The 16,151-nt window shown below is 57.1% G+C and overlaps 2 protein-coding genes across 5 annotated transcripts; one reads left to right on the forward strand and one right to left on the reverse strand.

Annotated features, from left to right (window-relative positions):
- Positions 1-6,047: 6,047 nt before the first annotated feature.
- On the reverse strand, positions 6,048-7,882 carry GPR152 (G protein-coupled receptor 152). The gene is made up of 2 exons (XM_017857149.1): positions 6,738-7,882; positions 6,048-6,394 (listed from the first exon to the last, which is right to left on the reverse strand). Exons 1-2 carry the CDS (start codon positions 7,812-7,814, stop codon positions 6,059-6,061), a joined length of 1,413 nt encoding a protein of 470 aa, XP_017712638.1. The 5' UTR covers positions 7,815-7,882; the 3' UTR covers positions 6,048-6,058.
- CABP4 (calcium binding protein 4) lies at positions 7,775-14,578 on the forward strand. Of its 4 annotated transcripts, none has more exons than XM_017857153.1 (7): positions 7,775-7,790; positions 7,916-8,059; positions 10,502-10,857; positions 11,256-11,286; positions 11,366-11,509; positions 12,636-12,745; positions 13,738-14,578. In XM_017857153.1, the coding sequence occupies exons 2-7, from the start codon at positions 7,990-7,992 to the stop codon at positions 13,933-13,935; spliced, it is 909 nt and encodes a 302-aa protein (XP_017712642.1). In that variant the 5' UTR covers positions 7,775-7,790; positions 7,916-7,989; the 3' UTR covers positions 13,936-14,578. The 4 variants fall into 4 exon arrangements, with proteins under 4 accessions (XP_017712642.1, XP_017712644.1, XP_017712643.1 ...); XM_017857154.1 differs by lacking the exon at positions 7,775-7,790 and having other exon boundaries at positions 7,964-8,059; positions 13,738-13,885; positions 13,998-14,578; XM_017857155.1 differs by lacking the exon at positions 7,775-7,790 and having other exon boundaries at positions 7,828-8,026.
- The last annotated feature ends 1,573 nt before the right edge of the window (positions 14,579-16,151 follow it).

Raw genomic sequence — 16,151 nt, forward strand, 5'->3', positions numbered from 1 at the left:
CGGAGGGGCGGGGCGGGAGGCTGAGCGGCGCCGCGGGGCGGGGCCAGGGGGGCCCCGCCCCAGGACCCGGTAGGGCGCCCCCCTCTGCAGCTCCTGGGGAAGAAGCGGGCGGGGCAGGGCCGACGGCGGCCGCCGCAGAGGCGCCGCAGGTGCGGGTGCAGCCTTTCCGCGAACGCAAGGCCCTTTCGCGGTCCTGCTTCTCACAGTGGCATCCGCGGGAGTCTCCAGGATTCCGTGAGGCCCCGCCTTCCCGGCCCCCGACCGAACGCACACCTCCAAAGGGCCCCATTACCGCCCCCAACAAATAAACGTAGAATCTACACGGACAGTGGATATGTTCACGTGACTCTTTTTAAGTTATAAAAGTTCATGCTCTTGGTTAACAATGTAAAGAAAACAACAGCAGGTGTTGGGGTGGTTGTTTTTTTGAGACAAGGTGTGTCACCCGGGCTGGAGTGCAGTGGCATGATCATGGCTCACTGCAGCCTCGACCTCCTAGGCTCAAGGGATCCTTCTGCCTCAACCTCCCAATTGGCTGGGACTCCAGACACACACTACTACGCCTGGCTAAGTTTTCTTTTACGTTTTGTGGAGATGGGGTCTCTTGCTCTGTCACCCAGGCTGGTGTTTTATTTTTGTCTTGTTTTGGTTTGAGCCTGTCTCCCAGGCTGGAGTGCAACAGCACGATCTCGGCTCACTGTAACCTCTCCCTCCCGGGTTCAAGCAAGTCTCCTGCCTCAGCCTCCCGAGTAGCTGGGACTACAGGCACGCACCACCACGTACAGCTAATTTTTTTTGTTTGTTTGTTTTTGAGACTCTTGCTCTGTTCCCAGGCTGGAGTGCAATGACGTGATCTTGGCTCACTGCAACCTCCTCCTCCCTCATTCAAGCAATTCTCCTGCCTCAGCCTCCCAAGTCGCTGGGATTACAGGTGCCTGCTACCATGCCCTGCTATTATTTTGTATTTTTATTAGAGATGGGGTTTCGCCAAGTTGGCCAGGCTGGTCTTGAACTCCTGACCTCAGGTGATCCATCTGCCTTGGCCTCCCAAACTGCTGGGATTACAGGCGTGAGCCACCGCGCCTGGCCCCCTAGGCTAGTCTTGAACTCCTGGGCTCAAGCAATCCTCCTGCCTCAGCCCCCCAAAGTGCTGGGATTACAGGTGTGAGCCACTGTGCCCATCAAGAAAACAACAGTGTTTATGGAATGAGTGGAAGACCCAGGAGTCCCATTTTTCGGGGTAAATACCTGTGCATTCTGCCGAGCCTTCTTATTACAAGTCGAAAGGGGGCCATGGCCAGCAAGTCCCTTGCACCTTGCCTTCTTTTCTCCACCATATCCTTTGGAGGCCTGGAAATCCATTCACATGCCTCTCTCTTCCTCTAGCCAGCTCCTGTGACAAGGAGCCCAGACTAGCCTCTCCAGATCCACCCCATCCCATTCCACAGGTGGAGTGTACCCCTGCTCCCTTAGGCCAGCGACTCTGGGGCACTGGCTACTTCCCTTATTCCTTCCTTGAGCATCCACTGCCCCGGCTGACCGATGGCACCATCCCTTTCCCAGAAAGAGACGGGTGGAGGAGGAAGTGGGGGAAGAGCAGAAGCCACAGGAGCCTTGTCTGTGGCTACAAGAAGCCCCCACTGTGTGTCTGAGAGTTACCTTGGGCTTGTCCCCCATCTCATTCCCATCACCACACCCCATTGAGGAAACAGGCACAGAAAGGTGCGGTGCCTGCCTGCTTGGGTCCAAAGCCCTTGCTTTTCCTACTGCTCTATAAACTCTGGGGCTGGAAGAATCTAGATCCCACCCACCTTCCTTCCCACCCGAAGACCTGGGCGCATCTTGTTCTCTCCATCTGGAAACTCTTTCCTCAGATCCCAAAAAGTCTCCATTCCCCACTCAATCCAGTCTCTGGATTGAGTGAAACACAGTCTCTACTGAAAAATGCAGAATTAGCTGGGCGTGGTGGTGCATGCCTGTAATCCCAGCTACTCAGGAGACTGAGGGAGGAGAATCACTTGAACCCGGGTAGTGGAGGTTGTGGTGAGCTGAGATCGTGCCATTGCACTCCAGGCTGGGCAACAAGAGCAAAACTCCGTCTCAGAGAAATTATGGTTTAGGAGTCAGGCAGCTGGAGGCTACAAGATTCGGATCCTCCCTAAACTGCTCCTAAGATCAGCGCTTGAGGCCGGGCGCGGTGGCTCAAGCCTGTAATCTCAGCACTTTGGGAGGCCGAGACGGGCGGATCACGAGGTCAGGAGATCGAGAACATCCTGGCTAACACGGTGAAACCCCGTCTCTACTAAACAAACAAACAAAAAAAAAAAACTAGCTGGGCGTGGTGGCGGGCACCTGTAGTCCCAGCTACTCAGGAGGCTGAGGCAGGAGAATGGCGTAAACCCGGGAGGCGGAGCTTGCAGTGAGCTGAGATCCGGCCACTGCACTCCAGCCTGGGTGACAGAGCGAGACTCCATCTCAAAAAAAAAAAAAAAGATCAGCAGTTGAGATATTTTGCAGACCCTGCACTTGATGGATCAGCTGGCACCACCCAGATCAATAAGCTGGCTCCTCTGATCTTGTGGCCCCCACCCAGGAACTGACTCAGTGCAAGATGACAGCTCTGACTCCCTGTGATTTCATCTCTGACCCATCAGCACTGCTGGTTCACTGGCTTCCCCCACCCACCAAGTTATCCTTACAAACTCTGTCCCCCAGATGCTCAAGGAGACCAATTTGAATAAGAATAAAACTCCAGTCTCCCGCACAGCCGGCTCTGCATGAATTACTCTTTCTCTATTGCAATTCCCCTGTCTTAATGAATCAGCTCTGTCTAGGCAGCAGGCAAGGTGAACCCCTCGAGGGGGTTACACAACCTGTGTCTTCTGGGTTCAAGCAATTCTCCTGCCTCAGCCTCCCGAGTAACTGGCATTACAGGCATGCACCACCACGCCCGGCTAATTTTTTTGTATTTGTAGAGACGAGGTTTCACCATGTTGGCCAGGCTGGTCTTGAACTCCTGACCTCAGTTGATCCGCCTGCCTTGGCTTTCTTAAGTGCTGGGATCACAGGTGTGATCCACCGTGCCTGGCCTGAGAACTCCTCTTTATTCTGCAAAACCCTTCAGGCATTCCACCCCATCCTGTCCCACAGGTGGAGTCTGCCCCACCTCCCTCAGGCTGGCGGCTTTGGGGTACCAGCTACCTCGCTTATTCCTTTCTTGAGCATCCACTGCTCTGGCTGACCAAGGGTGATGGTCAGCACTGCTCTTTCTCCTGGATAGAAATCACCCATTATGGGTGGGATTCCCCTTGGGGTCCTTGGAAGTGGGGCTGGTCCACTCCCCAAGAGGTGGGGTCTGGAGTGTGGACCAGAGCTGAAGGCAAGCGGCTGGTGCTGAGGTTTTATTTCCCAATCTGCCTGCCCTGCTGAAAAGGCTCTGGGAGCCCTGCCCAGGAAAAGGGAGAAGGGTACTGCGGAGTGCCCCAAGGGGGACCAGAGTCCAGGCCCTGAAGCTCAGAGTGTGGACTTCAATGGGATGGGGAGAGCAAGAGCTTCCCTTGTGGAACAGGAGGCAGTGCCATGGTGGGGAGGCCTGGGGGGCAGGCAACCTGCCACTCAGGTGCTGGCCTGTGTGTGGCTCAGTATTGGTCCCAGGGCTGAGTGAGACCAGGAGGTGCCCACTGCTCTCATCAAATTAATGGCTAACAAGCACGAATGCTTCATAGGGATTCACACTCCCGCAAGATGGGTACCATTATTAAGACCCTCATTTTACAGATGAGGAAACTGAGTCCCAAAGAGGCTAAGAGCTTTGTGGAAGGTCACACAGCCTGTGGGTGGTGGAGCCAGGATTCAGACAACCCCTGATGGTCACCAGAGAGTGCACCCTTTTTTTTTTTTTTTTTTTGAGATGGAGTCTTGCTCTGTCGTCTAGGCTGGAGTGCAGTAATGCGATCTCGGCTCACTGCAAGCTCCGCCTCCCAGGTTCATGCCATTCTCCTGCCTCAGCCTACCAAGTAGCTGGGACTACAGGCACCCGCCACCACGCCCGGCTAATTTTTTTGTATTTTTAGTAGAGATGGGGTTTCACCGTGTTAGCCAGGATGGTCTTGATCTCCTGACCTCATGATCTGCCCACCTCAGCCTCCCAAAGTGCTGGGATTACAGGTGTGAGCCACCATGCCCAGCCAAGAGAGTGCACCCTTAACCCCACCCAGGTGGCTCCAGAATGGAAGGCTGGCCAGAAAGGCATCTAGCTAGTGCCCAAGAAATACTGGATGAATGAATTCAATAAATTCATGCCTGGCCAGAAATCTCTTTCCCATGGGCCTCAGTGCCCAAAATTCCATCACTACGACTATGCTTCTGCTATCACCACCATCACCGCCCACGGCACTTCCCATCCCTGGGCTCAGTCAGTGATCAGAACTGCCAAGCCTGCAAGGGGAACATGATCACTCCATTTTACAGAGGAGAAAACGGGTTGGGAGGAAGTTAGTAACCAGAACCCAGACCTGACTGTATCACCCTAGGCTGCCTGCACTGTCTGCTGCGTTTGGAAAATGCAGGTGTCTCTGGGAAGGGTTGCACATCAGACATCATTGTCATTTACACCTGCTGGGAAGGGCATCTCAGTTGCTGAAGGTCACGATACTGAGCTAATGGGATAAGGGGGTATGACTGGAACACTGGGGGTTGGGAGAACGCAGGTGCAGTGGGTGCCAGGAGAGGACGATGGGTAGGAAAAGGGAAGTGGAGTGGGGGTTGGAAGATAGACTTTCAGCACTTCTAGTTTTTTTCTGCAGCATCAGCAGCTTGAGAGGGAAGAACTGGTTCTGCCCTAGAGAGGCTGTGTGACCTCTGGGAGCCCTTGCCCTTTCTAGAACCACTGGTGCCCTGAGCTGTGTGTGCTTGGACAACTTCCCATCTGTGCACTTGGGCTCAGAGGGAGGCTGCTATTCAGGCTGCTATTCGGGGCCCTCCGTACCTGCAGCCCCCACAGAGAATCTAGTGGTGCCCTCCACGGGAGGTGGGGAGCAGGCAGATGCTAATCGAACTTTTAAATAGAGTCAGATTTTGAAGTCCTCTGCAGGCCCCCAAGGCACAGAGGCGGCCCCCTGATCTTAGGCCACCTGGGTGTCTGCAGCCCAGACTGGTCACAAGATCCCAGATGCCTGGGCCAGGTGGTGGCTCTCCCTGCTGCCTCCTTCATCCATCCCCAGCCTCTAAAGGGACATCCCTGTATGTGGATGAAGAAGAAGAAAGGCCAGTTTGCCAAGCCCCTCCGTGCGCCAGGCTCTTGTGGGTGCCTTACACACTCTCTCATTTCATCCTCTCAACAGCCGATGACATGGGAGCTTGGAAGGTGGAGTGGCTCCTCCAGAGTCGCTCAGCTGGGACATGGCAGAGCTGGATTTGAATCCAGGCTAGGCAGCTCTTGCCTCTTCTGGTGCCTTGCTGAGGGAGGCCCTGCCCCAGTCTCAATGACTGTTGGGGGAGGGAGACTGGTGGACCAGGCTTGGCCATGCCAGGCCAGCTTGTGGGTCACCAGGGCCTCAGGCTCCTTCTTGGGGCTGGTGGCTCCTGTGAGGCCCTGTTCTCTGCAGGAACTTTTTTGTGTCACATCCTTGTGTCCAGGCCCAGAGGAGGAGAGGGAGGGGAGGACCAAAGGGTCAAGCCCGGGGAAAGTGCCCCCATTGTCTTCCTCCAGCAGGACTGAAGCCCAGGGGAGAATTGTCAGCAGGATCTGGGGTGTTGAGGGACAGAACCCTGCAAGACACCATTAGCTGTGGTTCGGAGGCTGTCGGGCAACTGTGTGTGTGTTGGGAGCAACCATGGAAAAGGCTGGTGGCTGGGAGCAGGGGACGCTGACATGGAATTGCCTGAGACTTTTGGCTGGTTTGTTTCCCCTCCCTCAAGTCCTCTTCCAGGCCCGAGGGACTCAGCAGGGTTTTTAAGGACAACGCCGTCCGCGGCTCCCCACCTGTCTGACTGGCTGGTTCCTCTGTCTCCCCTGTGCTCTCTCATCGCTCTCGTGGGCCTGGGCGTTCCTGGACTCTCACGTTGGGCCTGTGCCCGGGGCCGTCTCTGGCGGGGTGCCATTGGGGCTTTCTCCTTCAGAGGCAGGAGGTGTGGCTGGGTCCTCAGGGGCCCCTGGGGTGGGATGTGAGCATGGGGCTGGGGAGGCTTCATCACAGGGACTGGGCATGGAACTGGCAGCAGGTTCAGGGGTCTGGACCTTAGTGTCTGACTGTGGTTGGGCCACAGAATCTGACTGTGGCTGGGCCGTGAGGTTCAGCTGTGGCTGGGCCACAGAATCAGACTGTGGCTGGGCCATGGGGTTCAGCCGTGGCTGGGCTGTAGGATCTGATCGTGGCTGGAGTATGGGGTTGACCTGAGGCTGGGCCACAGGATCCCTCTGTGGCTGGGCCTCTGACATCGGCTCTGGCAGAGTTGGACCCTGAGAATCCAGCTGGGTCTGTGGCTCAGCTGGCGTGAAGCTGCCCGGCCGCTCCTCGCAGAGAGCTGCTGCGAAGGACGAGAGCACAGAGCGCAGCAGGGCCTGGAGGTCGGCACTGGCCATGAGGCAGAGGAAGGGGCTGAGGCAGCTGTTGAGCAGGATCAGGTAGTCGGAGTAGACCAGGGCTTCCCAGAGCAGGTAGCCGGAGTATATGTCCCACAGGAATGCCAGGTAGAGCAGNTGTAGGATCTGATCGTGGCTGGAGTATGGGGTTGACCTGAGGCTGGGCCACAGGATCCCTCTGTGGCTGGGCCTCTGACATCGGCTCTGGCAGAGTTGGACCCTGAGAATCCAGCTGGGTCTGTGGCTCAGCTGGCGTGAAGCTGCCCGGCCGCTCCTCGCAGAGAGCTGCTGCGAAGGACGAGAGCACAGAGCGCAGCAGGGCCTGGAGGTCGGCACTGGCCATGAGGCAGAGGAAGGGGCTGAGGCAGCTGTTGAGCAGGATCAGGTAGTCGGAGTAGACCAGGGCTTCCCAGAGCAGGTAGCCGGAGTATATGTCCCACAGGAATGCCAGGTAGAGCAGCTGGGCCAGCTGGTAGGGCAGCCTCAGGACCACGTAGGCCGACAGAATGGTCCTGGCCACACGGGCGAAGCCCCGGCAGGCTGCGGGCTGCTGTTGGCGGCGGCAGGTGCGACAGGCTGTGGCCTGGGTGAGCACATGGCAGACGAGCAGCAGGAGGAAAGGCAGGAAGCCCCCCAGGACCTCCAGCATCCGCAGCGATAGCTCCTCACTGTCCCAGAAGTCCAGGCAGATGACCAGGTCGTACCACCAGACGGCGGCCTCAGGGAAGACCAGCCAGGGCACACTGAAGAGTGTGGCCAGCACCCAGACCCCGGCGCAGACCCAGAGGGGCAGGCGGGCTGGGCGGTGCCCAGGGTACCAATGTGGGCACAGCACCAGCAGGCAGCGGTCCAGGCTGAGGGCAGCCAGCAGGAAGAGGCCGGAGGAGTAGGACACGCCCCACAGGAAGTAATAGAAGCGGCAGGCGGCTGTCCCCAGTGGCCAGTGGCCCCCATGCTGGATCTCCAGGATCTGGAAGGCTGCTGCTGCCAGGAACAAGAAGTCAGAGAGGGCCAGACTGAGCAGGAGCAGCGCCAGACGCGTGCCCGCTCCATGCCGGGCCTGGGAGCCGGCCAGCCACGCCATCAGCCCATTGGCTGGCAGCCCAAGGAGCAGCAGGGTCACCAGGAAGACCGTGTCCCAGCCACCCTGGGGGTAGGAGTCCTCATCATCAAGCTCCGTGCGGGGCCCGTGGCCGGTGGCACCCAGGTTGGCTTCCATAGTAGTGTGCATTTGGGGTCCCCAGAGTCCTGCTAGACACAGAGTGGGTGCCTGGTGAATCAGTGATGGTGTGAATGACTGAGTATGGGAGAGACGGTGCTGTGTGTCTCCAGGCAAGTCACCATCCCTTCCTGTGCCATTGTCATCGCCTTGTGGGTAGTTATCCTCTGCCACGGACTTGAAGTGGATGACCTCATGGAGCCCTCATACAATCTACTTTACAGGTGAAGAGAGGAAAGTTCAGACAATCAGTGAAGGTAGGAAGGGAAGTGCCAGAGCTCAACCCAGACTTTTCTTTCTTTTTTTTTTTTGAGAGACAGGGCCTTGCTCTATTGCCCAGGATAGAGTGTGGTGGCACAGTCCCTGCAGTCTCCACCTCCTGGGCTCCAGCAACCCTCCCATCTCATCCTCCCTAGTAGCTGGGACTACAGGTGTGCACCCACTACTCTTAAAACTTTTAGTAGAGACACAGTCTCACTATGTTGCCCAGGCTGGTCTTGAACTCGTGAGCTCAAGTGATCCTCCTACCTTGGCCTCCTAAAGTGTTGAGATTACAGGTGTGAGGTCCAGCCAGACTTAATCTTCTGCCATGTGGAATCCCATTGTGTCTGGGTAGACTAACCTGGAAGCTTTCAAACATTGTTAATGGTATGGAATTTTGTCTTCAAGTAAAGTATTCTAAGGCTGGGCACAGTGGCTCACACCTGTAATCCCAGCACTTTGGGAGCATCACCTGAGGTCGGGAGTTCAAGACCAGCCTGACCAACATGGACAAACCCCATCTCTACTAAAAATACAAAATTGGCTGGCCGTGGTGGCACATGCCTGTAAGCCCAGCTACTCAGGAGAATCGCTTGAACCTGGGAGGCAGAGGTTGCGGTGAGCCAAGATCGTGCCATTGTATTCCAGCCTGAGCAACAAGAGCAAAACTCCGTCTCAAATAAAAATAAGATTCTAGTGGAACTCCTATATGAAGTAAAAGGGGGTGCTCAAATTAATGGAGGGAAGAGTACCCCCTACCCCCCTAGGGTTCCAGGGAACACAGTTTGAAGACCATTTGGTCTGCTCATCACAAGGCCCCTTTATACCTACTCTCCTGGGGTTCCAGTGTTTAGGATTACCAGAAGTGAGGGCTCTGGTTCCCATGGGCCCAGGGAACCCAAAGGTAGGGAGTGTGGGGCAGTGGGAACGCCCTCCCCTCCAGCGAGTGTCACTCATTGGCTCAAGATGAGGTCTGAGTCTCAGGACCCTGGCAGCCTGGGGCCAGGAGGGCCATCCTAGGAGCCCCTGGTGCCTCTCCAGCATCTTCCACCCCACCGCGACCCTCTCCCACTTCCCACCGCTCAGGCAGGAGGTGACCCCTGTTTGTCTCCGGGAGCTGCTAAATGGAGAAGGGGAGGGGCTCTGCAGTGGGATGGTGGTGGGATGGTGAGGGTGAGGGGAGTTGGGGGGCACCCAGACCTGGGATCCAAGAGGCCTGCAGCCCCACCTCGCCCTCCCCCACTGGCAGAGGGAAGGGAGGGAGTTTCCTTTGGATGGCAATGAGAGCCCAGGTAGTGGTGCAGTCTGAGGAGGGAACAGATGCCCTGAAGGGCTGGCCCTGTCCATGGCCCATGGCTGCAGCCACTTGGCCTTTAGTTTGGTGCCCTCCATACTCCCAGGGTTCCTCCTCAGGCCGATCCCCTCTGCTGTCTCCATTCCCTATTGGATCAGAGCCCTGGGCACCCCAGCCCGGGGCCCTGACCAGTGAGGGCTGGCTTACCTGGGAGCCACAGGCCGATGGGTCGAAGGAGCAGGGTGTGCCTGCCTGCCCAGCGCTCCAGCTGTCCCCCTGGCCCTCGCCGGGCCTGCTGTGTGGCGCCTGGCGGCGCTAAGGCGGGTGGGCAGGAAACCCAAGCTGAGAGGACATCAATCATTCATGGGGCTGCTTGCCGGGAAACCCTAACCCTGGCCCAGTAGGGCCAAGTGACCAGCCAGACCCCCTCCCCCAGCCCTGATGGACCTGGACAGTCAGACCCTCCTCCTCAGGGCTTCTCCAGCCCCAGGCAGACTCTAAGACTCCAAGGTCCACCTCCTCCCACATCACCCGCCATACTCCTCGATACGGCATTCCAGGCATCTGTGATCTGGCCTCTTTCTCCATTTCACATGCCCTCTGCTCTGGCCAGGATGTCACCCATGGGGGGCCCCAGTGGGCCACTCGCTCATCCTTTCCCACCTCCCAGCTGTTGTCCACATGCCTCCTCCCGCCTGAGGTGACTTCCCTGGTCCTCTCTGCCTAACGGAGGCCTCTGCCCATGTCACAACTGGGCTGAGTCTTCTGCACCCTGGCATTATTCCCCATGTTTTACAGATGGGGAAACTGAGGCTGGGAGGGGAATTTGCTGGATCCCCCAGCTAGTAAGTGGCAGATCTGGCATGTGAGGCTCATGGCAGCCACCACGTCCTGGTGCCCCTTGCTTCTGACCAAGGACAGTTCTCTGGACCCATCTGGCTCTGCCCTGGCCAGTCCTGAGGCAGAGGACTGGGATTAGGGCTGGGGCTGCCTGCCTCACTTACCCTAATCCCCCTCAGAGCCCGATCCTAGGCTCTCGCCTCTAAGAGTGGGGGTGCATAAGCAGCTTTATGGGTCCTGAAAGTCAAGGGTGCCCAGGGGTGATTTGTCTCTGAGCGCTGTTATCCCTCTCCCATGGCCACAGAGCAGGCAAGGGGGCAGCACGGCCCAGACCCGGCCACTGGCCCTCAGAAGCCCCCCGCGGGGGTTGTGACTCCCAAGAGTGATGCAGAGGAGCCCCCGCTGACCAGGAAGAGGAGCAAGAAGGAGAGGGGACTCCGAGGGTCTCGAAAGTGCACTGGCAGCTCTGGGGAGCAGTCAGGCCCCAAGGCCCCGGGGAGCAGCAATAACCCTCCCAGGACTGGAGAGGGCCCGGTGGGGGCACCCCCTGCATCCCCTGGGCCGGCCTCTTCTCTCCAGTCCCACCGACATCGTCCTGACCCCCGGCACGACGCTGCTCAGAGGACATACGGGCCCCTGCTCAATCAAGTCTTCGGGAAGGTTAGGTGGGACCTGGGTAGGGCTGGGGGTCCTGGGGATGGGGCTGGAGACACACCCCTTGGGCTCAGCCCACCCTGCCCCTGAGAGGCCCTCTGCCTCTTCTGCCCTAGACTGAGCCTGGGCTGTGGGGCAGGGTTGCTGCGGTTTGGGGTAGGGTGGGTCTCAGGCCGGCGTGTGCGGTGGGCAGAGCCAGCATTCACACCAGGGCTCTGCGGGAGCTGCAGGCCCCAGGAGCACAAAAGGGAGCTTGCTCCTTCTGGGTCCCACGAGGCTTCAGCGTCCTTCTCCTACCCTGGTGGGGCTGGGCCCTGCCCAGGCCAACATGAGCAGGGGATGGAGGAGGAAGGATGACAGAGCCGTGGCTGGCCCTGGGGACATCCTGGACTCCACCTCTGCAGGACCGCGAGCTGGGCCCCGAGGAGCTAGACGGTGAGTGGCTCTTGCTGCTGGCAGGGGTGGGAGCTGTCCCTGAGCCTGGCTGCCTGGGCCTGACCTCCGTCCCCCACAGAGCTTCAGGCCGCCTTCGAGGAGTTTGACACTGACCGTGACGGCTACATCAGCCACCGGGAACTGGGTGACTGCATGCGGACCCTGGGCTACATGCCCACCGAGATGGAGCTCCTGGAGGTCTCGCAGCACATCAAGATGCGCAGTCAGTGTGGGAGCCTGCCCGCCTGGGCAGCCTGCATGGTTCAGGGGGTTACGAGGGGCTGGCAGGAGGTGGCCCTTGGGAGTCCATTGGGGTGCCAGTGGGAGTGAGGGAGGGTGGCGGTGTCCAGGCGGGGGCACTGGGTTCAAGCTCCTGCCTCTCTGTGTGGGAAGGCAGGCCAGCAAGTCAGTCCGGAGACCCAGGAGAGCCCCCTGGGGCTCAGGTTCAGGACCCCGGCTCGGGATGTCTATTGCCATGGCTGCTGTACACATTTGCTCCTTCCACCCAAGCCCTTCCTGCCTCGCTGACCCAGAAGCCCCTGAGTCAGTGATAGAGTGCTTTCCACCGATATTAGTCACCTGGCACCCTTTCCTTCTCTCTTTCTGTGACCCTGCCTCAGCCCTGTGCCCTGGTGGCAGCTGCCTGAATCGGGGTTGCCTTGAGGCAAGAGGACCCCAGCCACGCCTTGCGACTCAGTGTCTGATGGCAGGCACTGTGTGGTTCCCCTTCGCTGGTCTGTCCTCAGACAAATCTCATATTCACTTAATTCCAGGACTCCGGCATTTTTTCCGTATAATTTCCAAAATGGGGATGTGATTTACAATTGAGGTGGACATTTAGTGTCATGCTTCTTTTCTGTCCCCAAAGCAGTTGTGTGACCATGAGTGCTTTGTGTGACTGATGGCATCTTAGAACTGAGGCACAGACCGCATGGGTGTGTTCAGAAGTGGCATTTATTGCTGCCCACTGGGCTCCAGTACTTCATGGCCATGAACCTGAACCCCATAGAGTAGGCTTCTTGCCCCATTCCTAGGATGAGGAAGGGAGGGTAAGTCAGCCAGTGCCACGCACATCAGCAGCAGGGCCAAGATTTGCACCGGGCACTATCTGGCTCCAAAGCCTGGTCTCTTCCTCGCACACTTGGGTTCTTTGCTCAGAACAGAAGCAGCCCTGGCACCCCAGCAGCCAAGGACGGGGGTTCCGGCCTCCTATCTGCTGCAAGCGTGGACAGGAGTGTTTCTTCCTAGGTGCAGAGCCTGGGGGTGGGGGTGCCTGGCCTGTGGGATGTCCCTCCTTTGACTTCAGCCCTTATGCCCTCACTATTGTGACACTCTTCCTGGGTCCGCAGTGGGTGGCCGTGTGGACTTTGAGGAGTTTGTAGAACTGATAGGCCCAAAGCTGAGGGAGGAGACGGCGCATATGCTGGGGGTGCGAGAGCTGCGCATCGCCTTCCGAGAGGTGCGGAGTGTGGTGAGGTGGGCAGAGGGGGGCAGGGCTGGGTGGCATCCTTGCTGGCCTCTCACTCAGGTCTCAGCCTTGGGAAGGCCCAGAGCCCTGCAGGAGATGGGACTGGGGCCCAGGGATGGGTCAGAGAGGGTTCAGCTCACTCTCAGCTAGGGGATCCATCCAGGAGGACTTCCTGGAGCAGGAGGCAAACCACCTTGGTGTGGGAAGATGGGAAAGGTGTGCACAGGCAGAGATGGTGGGTGGGGGAGCATCTAGGTACAGGCAGTGGTAAGAGTGGAACTGGCTGGCCGGGTGCGGTGGCTCACGCCTGTAATCCCAACACTCTTGGAGGCCAACGTGGGCAGAACCTGAGGTCGGGAGTTCGAGATCAGCCTGGCCAACATGGCGAAACCCCATCTCTCTTAAAAATACAAAAATTATAGGCCGGGCGTGTTGGCTCAAGCCTGTAATCCCAGCACTTTGGGAGGCCGAGATGGGCAGATCACAAGATCAGGAGATCGAGACCATCTTGGCTAACATGGTGAAACCCCGTCTCTACTAAAAAATACAAAAAACTAGCCGGGCGAGGTGGCGGGCGCCTGTAGTCCCAGCTACTCGGGAGGCTGAGGCAGGAGAATGGTATGAACCCGGGAGGCGGAGCTTGCAGTGAGCTGAGATCCAGCCACTGCACTCCAGCCTGGGCGACAGAGTGAGACTCTGCCTCAAAAAAAAACAAAAAACAAAATTAGCCGGGGTTGTGGTGGGCACTGATAATCCCAGCTACTCAGGAAGCTGAGGCAGGAGAATCACTTGAACCCTGGAGGCAGAGGTTGCAGTGAGCCGAGATCGCGTCACTGCACTCCAGCCTGGTGACAGACCAAGACTTCATCTCAGAATAAATAAATAAAATAAAAAAATAGATAAAATAAAAAATAAAAGAGTGGAGCCGGCTGCAGGCTGAGGCAGCTTTGGGTGGGAGGGGATGAGCCTTGCGGGGACCTTAGTTTGACAGGGACAGGGATGGACGAATTACGGTAGCGGAGCTGCGGAAGGCTGTACCGGCTCTGCTCGGGGAGCCGCTGGCTGGTCCTGAGCTGGACGAGATGCTCCAAGAAGTGGACCTCAATGGGGATGGCACCGTAGACTTTGACGGTGAGTCTCCTTCCCAGAAAACCCTCCTGTCCTTCCAGGGCCCAGGCTGAGCCCAGCACCTCCTGGGATCCCTGACATGGACTGGCCCAAGCCCTGCCCTTCTCTCCCGCAGAGTTTGTGATGATGCTTTCCCGCCATTGAGGCTCCAGGAGGGAATATCTGTTGCCCCCACGGCCCCAGACACCAGCCGGACCCAGACTACGGCTCTCCCCCAGGAGCCTCCAGGATGGAGATGGAGGAGACCCAGCAGCCCCTAGACTTCTTCTGTCCCTGAAAACACCTGGCCTCGAGGTCTGCTTGTTATGTTACCCACCCATCCTCATCCTTACCTCCCCCTACTCAAGCTGCCTGGAGAAGACCTGCCCTCAGCTGTCCACCGTTCCTCAGTGTGAGCAAGATTTGGGTCTCTCCAGACCCCTGGGAGGTAGGGAGTTCCCTGGCACTGGTGGCATTCAGTGGGGACGCCCCAGTGGCATGATGAATGGAGAAGATGGCTGGACCCCTCCCAATGCTTATATTTATAGTTTTTTTTATTGAATGAACTTGAGCCAGGTGCGGTGGCTCACACCTGTAATCCCAGCTGCTAATGGGGCAGAAGCGCGAGGACAGCTTGAGTCCAGGAGTTTGAGACCTGCCTGTGCAATATATTGAGAATCCCATTCTCCACAAAAAGGAAAAATAAAAGACAAAAAACAAACAAACAGGCCGGGTGCGGTGGCTCACGCCTGTAATCTCAGCACTTTGGGAGGCCGAGACGGGCGGATCACGAGGTCAGGAGATCGAGACCACCCTGGCTAACACGGTGAAACCCTGTCTCTACTAAAAATACAAAAATTAGCCGGGTGCGGTGGCAGGCGCCTTAGTCCCAGCTACACGGGAGGCTGAGGCAGGAGAATGGCGTGAACCCGGGAGGCGGAGCTTGCAGTGAGCCGAGATCGTGCCACTGCACTCCAGCCTGGGTGACAGAGCAAGACTCTGTCTCAAAAACAAACAAACAAACAAACAAACAAACAAACAAACAAAAACAACAAAAAACCCAAGTGTAAAAAAAGCGAGCTTGAAAGAAAGGGATGGCTCCATGTATCAAAGACAAAGAAATCGAAGCTGGGGTTGCAGGAGTGAGCTGACCCTGGGGGGTTTCAGATCAGCATAGAGGCTTGGGTGCCTGGACTCCTATACCCATGAGTGACAGAAGAACCGTAGGAGTCTGGGGAGCAAGAAACAAACCCCCTGGATACATTCCACGGTCTCCAAAGGCTAAGATATTAATCTGTCTGCACTGACCAGTTGGAGAAAGTGGCAAGGAACAGATGTTCAGGGCCGGGAGTGGAAACAGCTACCCTAAAGAGCCTGGAACTCCAGGGCCTGCCCTTCAAGCAGGAGTGTGGTCTCTCTCCAGGGTGTGAAAAGCTGAAAAAAACTGGAAAAAAACCCTGCTGCTTCCAAAGGGGAACTTGTGATAAAAACTACAGATTATTGGGCCAGGAGTGGTAGCTCACGCCTATAATCCTAGCACTTTGGGAGGCTGAAGCGGGTGAACCACCTGAGGTCAGGAGTTCGAGGCCAGCCTGGCCAAAATGGTGAAACCCCATCTGTACTAAAAATACAAAAATTAACCGGTCGAGGTAGCACACACCTGTAATCCCAGCTACTCAGAGGCTGAGGCAGGAGAATCGCTTGAGCCTGGGAGGTGGAGCTGCAGTGAGTTGAGATCACGCCATTGCACCCCAGCCTGAGCAACAGATCGAGACTCCATCTCAAAAACAAAACAAAACAAAACAAAACCCCTACAGATTATAAAAGTAAAGAAACCACCATGAAGGAGACGAGGCAGAGACAAAAACAAGAGGACTGGCATATCAGTGTACATAATACAACCGCCTAACGACCACAAGATACATGCAAATAAAAGAGGGCTAAAAGGGGAAGAGAGATTAACATGCAGTAACAGAATAGCTGAAGAGAGAACTGGAAGATTTAAAAAGTAACCCAACAGGCCAGGTGTGTGGCTCATGCCTGGAATCCCAGCACTTTGGGAGGCCAAGGTGGGCGGGTTACTTGAGCTCAGGAGTTGGAGACCAGCCTGGGCAACATGGTGAAACCCTGTCTCTACTAAAAATACAAAAATTAGATGGGCGTGGTTGTGCTTGCATCTGTGGTCCCAACTATTCTGCAGGCTGAGGTGAGAAGATCGCTTGAGCCCAGGAGGCAGAGGTTGCAGTGAGCCGAGATCACACCACTGCACTCCAGCATGGGTAACACAGTG

Source organism: Rhinopithecus bieti, unplaced genomic scaffold, assembly GCF_001698545.2.
Source record: "Rhinopithecus bieti isolate Rb0 unplaced genomic scaffold, ASM169854v2 scaffold_44159, whole genome shotgun sequence".
Lineage (NCBI taxonomy): Eukaryota > Metazoa > Chordata > Mammalia > Primates > Cercopithecidae > Rhinopithecus > Rhinopithecus bieti.

Coding starts and splice junctions, on each gene's coding strand:
- GPR152 (XM_017857149.1), bottom strand. CDS start 7,814: ATGCACACTACTATGGAAGCCAACCTGGGTGCCACCGGCCACGGGCCC. Junction 6,395..6,737: donor ATCCTGTGGCCCAGCCTCAG/GTCAACCCCATA, acceptor GCCCAGCCTCAG/GTCAACCCCATACTCCAGCC.
- CABP4 (XM_017857153.1), top strand. CDS start 7,990: ATGACCTCATGGAGCCCTCATACAATCTACTTTACAGGTGAAGAGAGG. Junction 8,060..10,501: donor AGTTCAGACAATCAGTGAAG/GTAGGAAGGGAA, acceptor CCATGGCCACAG/AGCAGGCAAGGGGGCAGCAC. Junction 10,858..11,255: donor TCAATCAAGTCTTCGGGAAG/GTTAGGTGGGAC, acceptor CCACCTCTGCAG/GACCGCGAGCTGGGCCCCGA.